This window comes from Apteryx rowi, unplaced genomic scaffold, assembly GCF_003343035.1.
Source record: "Apteryx rowi isolate R43461 unplaced genomic scaffold, aptRow1 scaffold_61, whole genome shotgun sequence".
Taxonomy (NCBI): Eukaryota; Metazoa; Chordata; class Aves; order Apterygiformes; family Apterygidae; genus Apteryx; species Apteryx rowi.
The window spans coordinates 1,378,132-1,393,457 of NW_020450883.1; the positions used below are offsets into that span (position 1 = coordinate 1,378,132).

The 15,326-nt window shown below is 36.7% G+C and overlaps 1 protein-coding gene across 1 annotated transcript in view; it reads right to left on the minus strand.

Moving 5' to 3' along the window:
• Positions 1 to 11,957: 11,957 nt before the first annotated feature.
• The window catches only part of PTPRD (protein tyrosine phosphatase, receptor type D), a 283,005-nt gene continuing 279,636 nt past the window's right edge, over positions 11,958 to 15,326 (minus strand). Inside the window, exons 36-37 of the mRNA XM_026083567.1 lie at positions 14,555 to 14,690; positions 11,958 to 12,162 (exon numbers count right to left, since the gene is read on the minus strand). Of these exons, the coding sequence (XP_025939352.1) occupies positions 12,094 to 12,162; positions 14,555 to 14,690 (205 nt within the window). The 3' untranslated portion in view covers positions 11,958 to 12,093. The remainder of the gene's footprint in view (positions 12,163 to 14,554; positions 14,691 to 15,326) is intronic.

A 15,326-nucleotide genomic window follows, 5' to 3' on the forward strand; every position in this document is an offset into this window, starting at 1 on the left:
AGGGCCAATGACTCGTGTATGCCCTGCCTGTTTAGGTGTTTTCTAATGTGATTGCCTTCCACCAACAGGGAGTCTTTATTGCTGCAGACCTCCCATGCATATCGGTTCCAAGGAAAGCAAACATGTCTAACCCATATCGGTCTCCTTGGAGTTTCCTACCAGTCAGATCAGAGAGGTTCCTGCTCAGCTGTTTGGGTTTTGTGAGTTCCGTATAAATCTCAGCTGACTTGGTCCCTACAGGGGACTTGAGCACAGGACCCTATAGGAAGGTAAGAGCTTTTATGTCCCGTCTGTGTGACAGTGCTCTCCTGAATCCCCAGAGTGTGGATACCACAAAGGCCAACCCTACTGTGCACACCACCAGTGAAAGAAATAGAAATCTTTGGGTCCCTTGGCTTGCTCATTCACTGAAGTGGGTCCATTTCCAGAGGAACATCGATACAGCTTAAACAATAAAAACAAAACAAACACACCCCCCCCCAAAAAAAGAAGAAAAAAAATTTGGACAGAAATTAGTCATAATGACCCTTTTTTTTTTTCACTAAGGAGAATTATAAATGAGGATTCTTTTGTTGCTAGATACCTGTTTTGTATCATACCTGCCCTGTGTCCAGGATTAACTGCCTCAGCAACTGGAACTCCCTTTCAGCTTCTTCTGAGAACTCTCAGCTCCTGGTGACAAGAAACTCTGCACATAGATGACCTGTGCTGGGGGGGAAGATTTTCTAATATAGGTATCTCAGGCAACATCCCTCCTCTCTTATTAGAAACATCCAGCTTGTTATGTTCTTTTATTTCTCCCCCTGAAACTGCAGGACAGCTAGACAGTTATTTCTTTCCTTTGAAAGAAAGAAATAAATCAGATGCTAAGACTGAAAAAAAGCATCACCGACATCTATGTTTAGTGCACTAAATTAAGACTGTGTTAGGAATGCTACACTTACCAAATCTGCAAAACACCAGATTCACATTGCTCTGGGAACTTGTTTGTCAGAAGCATTCAACAGTGAAAGAAAACAGTGCAGATGCTTTAATTAAACAGTGTAAGACTTCAACTTGCATTAGTCTTGATTTTAGCCTCTGGACATGGCTTCAGCTCAGGCAAATGCTAAAAACTCCGGGTCTTCAACCCAGGCAAAACATATACCTCTAAGGAAATTACTTTCAATTTTCCCTCTCAACTGAACAGGCACAAAGCCAGACAATGGCCAATGAACCACTGAACAAATGCATCTAAAATATCAATTTTCCTTGAAACCAAAGATCATAAATAGAAACTTAAAAGGGAATGAGAGGGCTGAAGCATGCCCCACTTTCTCACATTCATGGATGAGACAAGGGATACTTTTTTTCAGTCATAAAAATCTCTCTTCAGTTGGAAAATCACTTTAATGAGCAATTGTGGCACATAAAATTGAAAATTCTGGGCAGATGATGGGTTGCAAATTAGACAAATCATTTCAGTCTTATTTACAAAAAAATATTGAATCTGCAAGAAATAAACACTGAGTGCTAATACTGGATTAATTTGCACAGGTAGGAGAGTAAGGCTAATATGCTTAGGTTACCCAGTTCCAATAACCTCACTTTGCACTTGAACCATTACACAAACTGTGGAATTCTTCTGAAAAAGGGAACTTTGGCAAGGGTTTGACACATATCTGGTCTTGGGACCAAGGGGAAAGGAAAAAAGAAATGTAAGTAAAAATGATGCCACTAAGAAGCCCTGTTTATACAGATCAAGTCTCCAGGAGAAAAAATGTGAATGACACACACATTTTCTGAAGAGTGCCAAGAGACCTCCTAATGCAAACGTTAGGAAGGACTGTATGTATGTGTATACATACATTATGTATATGTGTATATGTATATAAAAATGATGCTAGATTTCCTATTCTCGTAGGGTTGTTACAGGAGACCCATTATGGACTGTGAATAAGGAGATACAATATTGAAGAGGCTGAGACACATCCTTTGAGAACTCCATAATGTGTTCGGACATGTGTTTTGAAGCAGTATAGATTTTATGAGTCCTCCAACCCTGCTGTGGAGAACAGATATACCACACAGTTCAGATGAGTCTGAGTTTATAAAACTTTGCTGTTGTTCAGAAGTAGGCTCTTAAAACCCTCCTGTCTCAATGGAACCTTTCAGTGGCTCAGTGGTCATTATATACCATATACAGCATCAGAAAATACACTCAGGTCATTCTTCATGGGAACTGCTTCTTTTTCTATCTTTCGCTGTCTTGGAAGAGGTTGCAAAGCTTCTGGAGGAAGTTAGGTACCTTGGTTTATGTTCATGGAAGTCAATGGGTAAAGCTTTCTTCAACTTTTTCAAACCACAGGGCTTATGCATTCATGTTGCATATAGCCATAAAGCCACCAAGTTTTCTGGTCCTTGTCTTATCTCCTCCCTTCTTTAAAATAGCGTTTGTCTCAATAACAGTTTTGATATCCTATTAAATTGATAGAGTGAGGGAGTTTTGTTTGCAAAGCTTGTGTCTATATTTAAAATTTCACTGCTCTGCCATTTCAAGGGGTTTGGTCTCAGCTTGTTGATCTTGAAATTATGTTGTTTGGTTCTTCAGCATTCCATGAAATAATCATTTTGTGCTATTTTTACTGGTAATATATAGTGAATGACATAGGTGTGTATTGTGCTTAAAGGCAAGTAAAATCATTGCCCAAAGCAGATTACTATCAAAATAATATGTTGATATTAATATCTCCATCTTATAGCAGTTAAAAGGGAGGCAAGGTCAAAATGCTAGAATAATATGAGCAAGTAACTAGAGCAGATGCCATCAGCAGAGATTATTTCATAATCTCTCTCTCTCTTCCTCTGAAAAAAGATCTGAGTACGTAATTAAATATTTGAATTATATGATGCTTTTGTAAGCAAGTTTACTTATAAGCAGGAGCTTTGTGATAACATGATGACCTTTTAACATTTTCTTTAATAAAACACTTCCAAAAACCCAAAACCCAAAAGCAAAATCTGGTTTTTGTGTTTATAGAATATATTGTTTAGAACAACAGACCATCTATGTAAAAGAATGTAATCCTCAGCATATAATTAGCCTTTTAGCCTTTTCAGAATTTACTCCTAGCAATTATGAGATTAACACAATCACACAAAGTATTTTTACTTGTTTAAAAGCATCAATTTTGTAATCAGGCAAAGGAGTGTGACCAGCTGGGTCCTCAGAAGACATTAGCAAGAAGTATTAATGCAGCCAAAACATTTCTAAGGAGTAAACTAACAGTATTTCTAATTCCAGTCAATGTTCATGATTTCAGTTTGAGTACTCTTAATTTTGAGAGAGGAAAAATCCTGTCTGTGCACTGAGTGCCTCTGTTCATTTTCGATCACTTTAGAGCATTCATGTATTAGAGTGATTCAGGCATAACAAAGATCCACATTTTTTTTCATTTGTCTTTAGAAAAGCAACCAAACATCAGATATTTAACTAAATATTTTTCTTAGATATATTACTTATTTGGTAGTATTTTTAGCTTAAATCCTATGACTAAGACGCTAAAAATAGAACAAAGTCTTTTCTGTTGAAAATTAAAATTTGGTATATTTCCAGATTATTAATTTGCATCTGCTATTTAAAAAATAAATATTCATCATTTTAATCTTAGTAACAATAACCACAAAATGCATTTGCCTATCCTAAGTGTATTTGTACATGCATTTGACTTAAAGGTTAGTATGCAGGAAGGATACCCCTAGATTCATGATTATTAACATGGTATTGAATGTTCCTGAATACATGGCTTCACTTTCACTTCTTTCCATAGATCTTGCACTTTGTATTACTTCTTCATTTGGACAGACAGAGAAAGACCAGTGGTGCTTTCATGTGGGTGGCATGTGCCAGAGCAAGGTTTTAACTGAAGCTCTTACGGCCTCAGCTGTGAGGTTTGGTTGCAGACTTGTGCTTTTTCAATAGAAGTTGTAGAAATTTTAGTCAATAAATGCTGACAGGATTTATTTATTTGTTGCACTGTTTCTGTCTCCCCCCCATCCCCCCATATTTTCTACAGTTTCTGGTCAGTAATGTTATCTTTCCCGTCTTGTAACGTCCATTATATTCTATCATCTCATGCCCCAACCAGAGTTTGCAGAAAAAGCTTCTCTGCAGCTGGCTGCCCAAGAGTATCAGTTACAATTTCGGCTCAACGTCAATGCTGGAAACTACAATGGACAATAAAATTTGTTAATGGAAAATGAATGCCACTTATTTATATTGATTTTCAATAAAAGCAAATATTGTCTTTTACCAGAAAAACAAACAAACAAACAAACAAACAACACTTGGAATTTAATCTTTTCTGTGCCTATATTGGAGCTGAAATAGAAGCCCACCTCTATTTCTGTTTTTTGTCTAGGAGATGGCTCTAATTCACCATATTGAGATGCTGCTCTGTTACCTAATCATTAGGGAAGAGTTATTCTGCAGCCACATTCTGTAATGGTTAAGAATGATTTTGTAGTCAATCTATCGCACCTTCTGAGCTGAGATTATGTGGGCTTGGTTTCTATTTTGTCATTCCATTTTTCTGCCTGATGCTGTAAATTGGGTACCAGCGCTCTAAAACTGTCAGGAACTAAGCTCTAAGGGAAACAGTCAAAGAGCTAGAAAGTATAAGCATTTGATGAAAAAGGAAGAGCAAACATTAGCATATGAAGTAGAATAAAAGGCATTCAAAGGTGTGACTGCATGAAGTGCTTGCAAAAAGTTCTTTGAAAGTGTAGACTATTGGGATGATGTTGTATTAATTTGATAAAAATTTTATATGCATGGAACAGAAATATAGTTTTACTGTTGTCAGTGAAAGATGACAGTTATGCCACATCTGTGTTCAGTAGGTTACTGGGTACCCAACATCAGACACTGATTTTTACAGTTCTTGTTATGCATATTTTGAAATATCATAACATCTGAACGAGATGACTTGTAGTGGTAGTGCTGGCTAACTGGTTTGGCTCAGGAGTCAGCACTGACAGTGATCTACCTCATGAACTTGGAATGTCACCTGTATGTTTGTCCCCATCCAGCCTTTAGCTGATATTTTGTTTTGTTTTGTTTTGTTGTGTGCGTGAGAAATTCCCAGGCAGGAACTCCCTCTTGCTGTGTGTTTGCAAAGTGCCCACCACAACAGAAAACTAGGTTCATTTAAGTCCTTTAGATCCTTCTGGATTTCAAGACCAAGCTGGATTTTCAAAGACCAGAAGTATAAGAATCTTAATGCACAATTTAGTAATCCTCCTGTATTTTCAAATAATTTCTTCCAATGAAGAAAGTCTTATATTTGTTTGCTTGTCTTTATCGTTCAGAGAAGCAAATGCATTTCCAGGCAGTTTTGATTTGAAAGATTTACATTCTAAATCCAATAAGGCTATTGAATATATAATGCACTGCTTTTATTGGCAAAGAAAGGCTGTTTGCTTGTTCTTGCTATAATAATAAAGACTTCTGCTGACAGAAGCAAGCTGAATGCATTTTGGGTTCAAAAGCACCCTATTTATAGCTTAGATGCAAAATGATCTCTATTCATTACAATGTCTCATTTGCAGGTTATCATTCTGCTCTCGTCTGAAAGCTAGTCAGCAGATGTTTCCTCCCATCTTCCTCATTGCATTAGTGATGGAAAAATATGCTGGATCCTACTATCACGGCCATCATAGGCAGAATAAGAGGGCGAAACCAGCTTGTTTAAAACAGACAGGGTAGTGCAATAGGAAAATATTCTCTCTTGAATACCAATATAACTACAGTATTCAAAGCCTTCATTTTTTGAATAAAATAACTTTTCAAATGCATTCAGTCAGTGCTAGGTAGCACAACATTAATATCTCTTCCTAAAAAAAAGAAAAAAAAAGAAGAAAAAAAACTAAACCCAACATTTTGTCAAAGGTCTTAAAGATCATCTTTAGTAATGTGTAGTTTAAAGTCTATGTATATTTCATTTCCCCAGTGATTGAATAAAAAAGTACCAGTGTTCCATACTCTTGAAAAGGCTTTAAAGATATACTTTGGTAGTGCAAGTAATACAGCATATCATTTGATACCTTTCATTGCCATTGTTGCCAATTTGATCCAGTGCTGTTGTCAAAGTTTGATTGTCTGAAATTGTGAGACTTCAAGGTTGCAAAATGCAGGGCTATTTGCTGAACTTTGCAATTCTACAAGCAAGCCATGGGTTTTTTTTGTTTGTTTGTTTTTTTTCCCAGATTAAGTTTTATGGAAGAGAGATTCATTTGTTATTGGTAGATTGGCTTACATGTCAACAAATTTGCTTTTTTTCCCCTCAAAATTCCAAAGTTTGCCAGAAGAGTGTAAAAAGTAATTAAATTAAAGATCATTCTGCTGATTATACAGTGGGTTAAGAGGAAAAGAAAGAAGGTCATGTTTCCATTTGAAGCAAAAAAACTGCCAGTGGTTTCTGTAAACATTTTCCTCTTCCCTTCTTGAACAGCGATGGTTATAATATTCTTAGTTTCATTAGGTACTGATCTGTTCCAGACACTCTGGTCAGTGAGCAGTTTCTTTCTGTATATTCTCCACCAGTATGTTTTCAATACTCTGCTTATACATTTATCAGTAGCCCACTTTTATCCTAACACTCTCAGATAGGCTGGGAGATGAGGGCAGTGGGTAAAGAAATGCAAATGGCAGACCTGAATTCTCTCTTACTGCAGGGTCAGGACTGCCCGGGTGCTATTCCCACTCACATACCTGCTCCATCAAAAGTCTAGTTATTGTTTTGGTTTGATATGGGGCAATTTTACATCTCAACAGTGTCTCATAACTAACTTTGATGGTTTCAAGGGATATGATGTAAAATACTTTTTCTTAGGACTTAATTCTAACTTAACTTAGAAAATAATTAGAACTAGTCTTGCTAAAACATATCAGCTGTACTTGAAATGTATTAATCTGTACATAGTCAGATCTTTGTATCAATATTCATTTTTTTTCACACAGTATACTTTGGCCTGTGCTGGATGCACAGAACAGAAAAATCCAAAAGAGTCAAATTCTGACATTAAAGGGAACCATCTGAAGCCACTCAGATCATTAAAGGAACCCTTACATAACACAACTTCAAACCACTTCACAAAGACTGCAAAAAAATGTCCAGGAAAAAGGTAGCTAGCCTGCAAAGTAGTAACTGTAAAAATCCATTGAAGTCAGTAGGAAACTAACAAAATTGTGAGAATATTAAAGTTTCTCTTTTACACTAATATCTCAATCTTACTGGAAAAATTAGGCTAAGAATAATGCAAGTTCTTATAAATCAGTCTGATGTTAATGTCTTTGCAAATCCCGCCAGTGCAGTGAATTCTTTATTAACATGTACTTAACACGAGTTGCTAATAGACCGTGTTCTCTCAGTAACCAAACAAGCTTAGGAATAGAGCCTGCCTGCTTCCAAAACCAGCAAACAGCGAGATCGCGTCCTCTTTGCCTTGACCAGACTTCCATGCCGTGCTCCTTGTAGTTTGCCCCATTACACTTTAGCACGTTTACATGAATCTTTTCAAAGAAGAGCGACAGTGCTGTTTTGCCCAGTCTTTGGATGGCAGCTTCACAGGCGCACCTGGGCGCTCCCTGGCAGAAGCGGAGCTTGCGGGACAGGACCGAAATGAGCTACAGCCCAGGCGCGACTGCTGGCCGCTGTTACTGAATGCCAACCAGCAACTTTGCACTGCTTCACCTTCGGTTCACTCCAGAACCTGCAGCATGGCAGGCAAATTCAGAAGAAAGTGAAGAATTCACAGTCCTCCCCAAATATGTGTAGGTGTTTTACCCTGTTGGGATGGGGCCTATGAGTGGACAGAATTGTATTTTCCCAATGAAATGATACATTTCTAAAGCACAAAGGGGAAGACCTGAGGAATGTAAAGTGTCATAATTTTGTTGAAATTCATGAAGTTATGGGAATTCATGTCAAATGAGAATTTTGCTTATGCTGGCTCAAAATTTGCTGCTGAAGACAATGCATTTGCTAACCTAGAAATGCATTTTCCATTGTCCAACTACTAGTTAAGAAGATTAATGACTGCTTTGTAGTTTCAATTAAACTCCTTTATCACCACGAGGGCAAACAAGTTTTGATTCCAAAAGTACTGCTTAAGAAAGAAGACCAGGGCTGCATAACACTGACGTTTTATTAGAATTCATTTGTAACAAATGGAACTTGTGTCAGCAAAGAACTGATTTTCATACAGACTTTCTTTCGCCACCAATGTAACGAAGTAAGAAAATAAAAAGCACGCCTTTCATTCTGTAAAACATTTACGCGTACTACTAATTAGAGGTAATTGTATTTTTTTAACAAGCCATTTTACAAGGTAATTTTTTTATTTTTCAGTCTATGCATCCAAAACAAGAGCAAAGAACACAATTTTTTATTATCTTTGTAAAGACACTCCAAGCTTGAATGGCAAAGCCACATAACAGATGGTTATGATGGGACCTGCAGCCTTCTGATATCGGTTGGAGTATCAGGGCACCAAGAAAAAAAAGGAAATAAGAAAAAAAAAGAAAAAAGAAAAATAAAGGAGAACCCGGAGAGAATAAAAGGAAAAAAAGCAGCTGCATTTTTTGTTTGTCACTGCAAACTTTTTTTTTCCTTTTTACACGTTCTGTGTTATTTACGTACACACAAGTGGATTTTATAAGCAGTTTCTTACAGATGGGTTCAAGTAATAACATTATTGGGTGTAGAATCAATAGGGCAGTGCATAGTACAAAGGTATAGAAAGTGCAAATCTCCCTAGAGGGCCCCTCCCTTCCCCCAGCCATCCTCTCCAACATCTAGCTACTCAAAACATTTTAAAAAAAGAGCTAAAATAAAATTCTGTACAAATCATTTTTATATATTTTGAGTTTTTCCCCATTGCAACTAATTACAAAATTAGACATAACTACACATACAAACGTAAATAATAGCACCGTACTGGTTATGCTGATGAAACCAATTCTAAGCTTGGAAATGTGTGCTATATGTAGACATGCTTACAATTTAAATTAACTGTAGAATGGCTATATATAAGAATACAGAAAGTGGAATGCACATCAATGATGCTAATGGTTCTCTTTAGAAACAACTCATAAACATAAAAACTAGAGGAATATTTAGTTGTACAGCGGTTACCCTTACAAATTGGCTCTAATCTTTTTTAACGCCCTCCTTTATCCTTAGACCTTGCAAGATAGTCTACTAGGGAGAAAGCTCTGATCTGTTTACAGATCTGGTGTGCAAGAATCTTCCCTAGTCTATTTCCAAAAATATCCTTTTTATGATTATATGTGTTTTTCTGATCCCCAATATTTGAGTAAAAGGACATGACCACACCACATAACCTGGCACTTCAATAATTCTTCAAAAAATACAAATCAAGAAAGAAGAAGAAAAAGAAACATAGTGCACATTCTTCTCTGGTTCAGATGTAAGTTATAGAATCTCATTCTGAGGTAGCCTTCTATAATACTTCTATTTTATATATATATTTATATTTTTGTTTTGTTTTTGTGTTTTTTTTCTTTACAAAAGTGCTCAAATACAATGCTTGCTAGAGTTTGGTCTTTCATATATTTCTTTCTGCTAGTAGTGGGAAATGTGGAAGAAGAAGAAGAAGAAAAAGTTAAGGTGACATTGCCAAGCCATACCGATGCTCTTATCTGAAACCCCAAAGAAAGAATTCCCTTGATACTCATGTACTAAGTGGTACAAGGCATGACAGAAAATGGGGTCAATGTAAATGGCATGCTATTAAGAGTCCCACAAAATACTTTGTGCTGTTAACAGAATTTTTTTTATCCCCAGAAGAAAATCTAGTGTCATTCTAAAATATGCCCTGCAGGCTCAGTTGTGCTAGCCTTACATGAACCATCCCACCGAAAGCAACGGTTTGACTTTAGCAATCTGTTGACACAAGTGAAAGAGCAGGGCTGGCCCAAAATTAAAAAAAAAAAAAAAAAAAGATGCACAAACACTACTTATGTCAGCTACTACTAGTGTACTGCTACATCTCTGCAATGATAATACTATAACCAGTGACACAGTGGTTTTGAAAAGCCAACTGGCAATGGATCTTTAAGTCGTGGGCTGGTCTGTTATTGGAAATATGGAAAGACAAAGGGCCTTGACTACCTATGTGTTTTGGGTTATCACTTATTACCATCCGTACTTGATTAGAGACTGGGAATGCATATTATTCAAAATTGTATGATTACATGTGTTAGAATGTTTTCACTGAAAAGAATAACAGAGATATGAACTGAACTAAATACAAATGAAGGCTAACTTAAAGAAATGCTATTCAAAATAGGCATCAAATATAAGGCACTCTAAATGTAAAATTAAAATAAAAACCAGCATCTCCAAACAATGCTGTATGCCACAAAAAGTTTGATTTCACAGAGCAATGTGTGTTTGGCTTTGCCCTGTTACATACGATAAATGTAAATTTCATAGCGCACACTATAGACAGTATACTATTGAATACAATTTTAAAACATCTTAATAGCTAGTATATTACAACATTCTCCCCCCTAAAGGGATATGCACTGACCTTTCCCACATGCACACCTCCTACATTTAATAATATGATTTCTTATTGCACTAAAGTGTTACAAATATTTAACTTCACTGGAAGCCTAAACCACATACTGTGTGTGTGTGTTTGTGTGTAAGTGTGTGTGCATGCATGCATGTGTTTTGTGTGTGTGTGTGTGTGTGTGTGTGTGTATTTGCGTGTTCAAGTGGCAACGTGGCTAGAAATATTACTTGAGATATTACTTGAGATGATGTTCTAATATCAGTGATGTGCATTCCTCATTTCCCTTCAAAACAAAAGTTTATGGACCTTGGAAATGCAGAGAAGATCAAATACTAGTATAGCCTGATTGTAGTATGCTGAAAAACTTTCCCATCACTTTGATAAATCCAAGTCATGGAAGAACTGATATATTTATGTGCATGTGTGTAGATATCTATCTATCTGTATCTCTGTAACTATACAGAGAGATAGATTTGAGTAGACCATAATACATACATATACCTATACATATAGAAGGAGAGAGGGGTGTGCATGTGCGTGTGTGCGTGTGTGTGTGCGTGTGTGTGCATGTATGCGTGTGTGTTAGCAGCATCTTTATACTTTGCGCCTCCCTGTTGATTCCAAATGAAACCAAAAAGCCCCATTTTGATTTAACTGATTACAATGAATATTATCTTAAAGAAAAATAAAATAAACAAAACTGTAAAAGTAATATCTAATGAGACTGTGGTACTGTAGATAAATATAGGACTGCACAAAAATGTGCATATTTTCAAATTCGTTAACATGTCTACAGCACGGTATTACAGATAACAGTTCTACAGCTTAAAAAAATCTACAATTTTTAAACAAAAAAATGAACAGTTATGCAACCTTGTTTTTAATTCACTTCATTGAATGATAAACTCTTGTTAAAAAAAGGAAAAAGTTTACACAGTTAAAAATGAAGCACAGGTCAGCAGTATCTTTACAATACTAAAAAACTAAATCAAGGACTTTCTTTTTAAACATTCCCACATTTTCCCTAAAGTGTTATGATGAGCAGTATGGTGGAAAGGGGTGATGTTGAAGCAAAGAGTCCCTTTTGTTTTAGAAGCCAGGTACCGGCCCTTTAACAAACATCTTGCACTGAATTGCAGTTCTCTCAAAACTCCTCTTTGCAACAATCATGCAATCCTGAACAAGATGATGCTTCTTTCCAACAATTTCCTCTTCCCTTTAACTTCAACCAATGTCGGACCCTTGAGGTATCTGTAAATGAGATCCTTCAGACGCCTCACCGGTCAGGATTGTTTTATTATGGTTAGGTTATTAAACTGTGAATTCTTGGTCCACATGGAATAGTTTTTGTTTTTGTTTTATATATCCCCAATATTTTTGTTTGTTTTATATATCCCCAATAATTGCTCCTTAGCTAAGAGTTAAGAAGTATTTCTAAAGCACACCGTATGGCTCAGAAGCGGCTCTCTGGATCTTAAAGGGCCTGCAATAAAAATCCACGGTGGGTTTTTACGTTGCATAGTGATCAAAGCTGCCCAGATATTCTAGTGCGGCTCGATAGCAGAACTGGTATTGATCCTGGAGAAAGAAAGAGAAAAAAAGGAAAGCTTCAAAAGCTGGCTTGTTGGTTGCTTCCTATTTTATTTCAAGTAAGAGTGAATTCTTCATGGCTACAGACAAATATACCACAGAGGCATCTGCAGTTCAGCAGTATTCTCTTGCTGACATCAACAGAACAGCAGTCTGAGTTACAATAAATGAAGACAGACTGAGATTTAATGCAATAACATTCTCCACAGAACGCACCTTCTTTTCGTGAAGAGACTATACAACCATTTACTGAGCATTTGTGGTTCTGAATTAATGTAACATTAGCAAAAAGCTTTTTCTCTTATGGGAGCATGTTAAGATTCTTTTCCCCCCCATGTATTTGAAAATAACTAGCAAGATGTTCAATTAACTCTACAGCAAATATGACACACTGCACTAAGTGACAGTATCCATCACAGCCCTGATACAGAATGCTGCATGGAAAGCCACCAGGTTAAAAATCAGGTTAGGAAGCAAGGGGACCCCAACCTTCAGTAACGTAAGCTGTGTTGATGATGTGAAGATATGTTAGCCTGTGGCAAGAACAGGGTCTAAGAGAGAAACATGTAGCTAAGCACCTTATTAACATGAAAGATATTGCACTTCAACCTGAAAACAGAGAAAGAAAGCGCAAGGTGGTGAGAGATTTGCATATACTTTTAGTGAATCCAGTATTTGGCACTTCATGTTATTCCCATGCACACACAGCAGTCCTTTTGCACATTTATGAAACATTACATGCTTATACTAAAATGCCAAGTCAGTGTACTCATTTGTGACTGCTACTCAGGGTGTAGATGACGAAAAACAGAAAGAAATTACTTCCGAAAGCCATCCAAAATATCAAAACAGTCTAGTCATTTATATTATAGCGATATCTGGCAACCCCATATAGGTTGTATTTATTAAGATCAAAATTAAAAATTTTTTGAAGACCAGGAGACTGATTAGATACTTGCATCAGTTTAATGACATGATCACTAATAGCTCCTTTCTCCTTGGTGTTGGAACAGTGGGAGAATACTTTAAAACATGCTCCTAGATTTTAAGTATGTGGGTGGTTCATACTGATTTCAAATGCTTTGTTGAATAAGGATTAGATTTCTTAGCACCTTATATTACTGAATGTAGGATTTCTTTTACGAGTCCTGAGAGAAATGAATCCCCAACACTTCTGCTTTCAGCTGGGGGTGAAGGGTAGCATACAGAAACAAGCTGAAGCAGGAGGAGGGGGAATATATCACATAGCCCAATTCTGTATTTGTCAGGTAGGCTCCAAGAAGCCTAGTTTTTCTGTATGCTCTATTTATTTCTTGGAAACAAAAGGACAGAAAATAGATATTTTTCATTTTGCCTAATGCACACTTCTAGAATAATGATGGTAATGGAAAAGAAATGTAATTAATTCTTCCATTTGGTCACAGTGAGTTACTTGTATAAGTGACAATCTTATCTATATTTCTCATATATGTATTTATAAAGTTGTCTTCTTAAAAATAAGACTATCCAGCTTTTTCTGAATAAGTGCAATTTTCTTGTAGAAAATGGTAAACTCTGGGGAACCATCTTAAATTTCATAGAATGTAATATAAAGGCCAGTGTCAATCAAATTATATCAAATAAAGGTATGACCTAAAATTTTTCCCTTCTTTTGCCCTTTGACTTGGTTCTCTAATCTACTCACTCAGGCTGAGTTCAAGTCTCCTGTMCAGAAATTTAAGTAGAAATTAAGCACATACCGAAAATATTTAATGTTCTTTATGACATGACACAGTTCCAAGGAATCAAGCCCAGGAGATCAGTTGATACTGCTTATCTCTCTCCTCATTTATCTATAGCACTCTTGCTACCAAGGCAATCATTTACTCTGTAGTTTTCCCAAGGCTGAATTTACCATTATGATTTTCAGGCCAAACAGCCACTTGCTTGGTGACACAAAGTCAAGACAACCATGAAAATAATACAGCCTGAGTTTGAAGCCATGAACAACACTTTGCTCTTGGAACATACAGAATTTAGTGGGTCCACCCGCACAAACATTTGGCCTCCTTCTTTATTACCACACATTTCTGCCAGGAAGGAAAGGTTCAAATAAAAATGGGTAGCATTTCTTGAAGAATGGTTTTACTCATAAATCAGGATCCACTACTGAAGTGATTCTTTTCTTCCCCAGCAAGCAGCATCTACTGCCATAATAACATGAAATAATTCTTGCACTGCATCTATGGCAAATTTTACTCTGTAGCCACATAGTCACTAAACATATAAATGTAAGCACATTTTACACAGTCTCCATCTGTGCATTCTTGGTTGTGGAAATTGCTCCCCCCACCTCGCCTCCTTTTCCATCACCATTGTATATGGACACTGTTCTCCTCACCTCCGTCTGTACCATGGCTGGCCGTTGCGTCCTTAACATTTTGACAGTCTGGAAGATGTCAACAACACCTTCATATCTCATTCTTTCCAACACAATGCTCAGGGTTATGAATACTCCAGTTCTTCCAACACCCGCACTATTACAATAAAAAAAAAGGGGGGGGGGAATGTTAATTGACAGTCAGTGCTGAAAAAATTGGCTGACAACTTATCTGTGGATACAACACACCATATGCGTATAGATTTCAAAACAGGGAAAGGCTCACTGAGCAAAATTCCATAGCAAACTGCCACATTTCATTCAGAAGAATAACTGCTCTCAAGCAAACTCAACATACTACTTATGTACTTCCTGACTTTCCAGTCTTCACTGCAAAGTGACTTGGTTTGTTGATCCAAATATACAGTAATCAGCATATGGTGAGGGAAAATGAGAGTGTTTGCTGCTGGTGATCTATACCGGAAATGACATAAGAAAAGGCAACCAAAATGCATGTTACTGCTTTCTTCATCTCAACTTGTTCATGTGTATCCCCTCCATTTGATATGTTAGCTGACCCCCTATTTTGAGATGAAGACAACCAGTGGACTTTCAGTTAATATTGAAATCGTTCATACACACTACAATTTAAATAACTGACACATGTAAAACCTAAGATATAGCTTTTATTGAAGTTTCACAGTCCGGTGCATAGATTACAGATGCTGATATACATATACTGTGTGTGTCCATATTAGAATGGAATCTCTTTTTTGAATATATAGCTTATTTG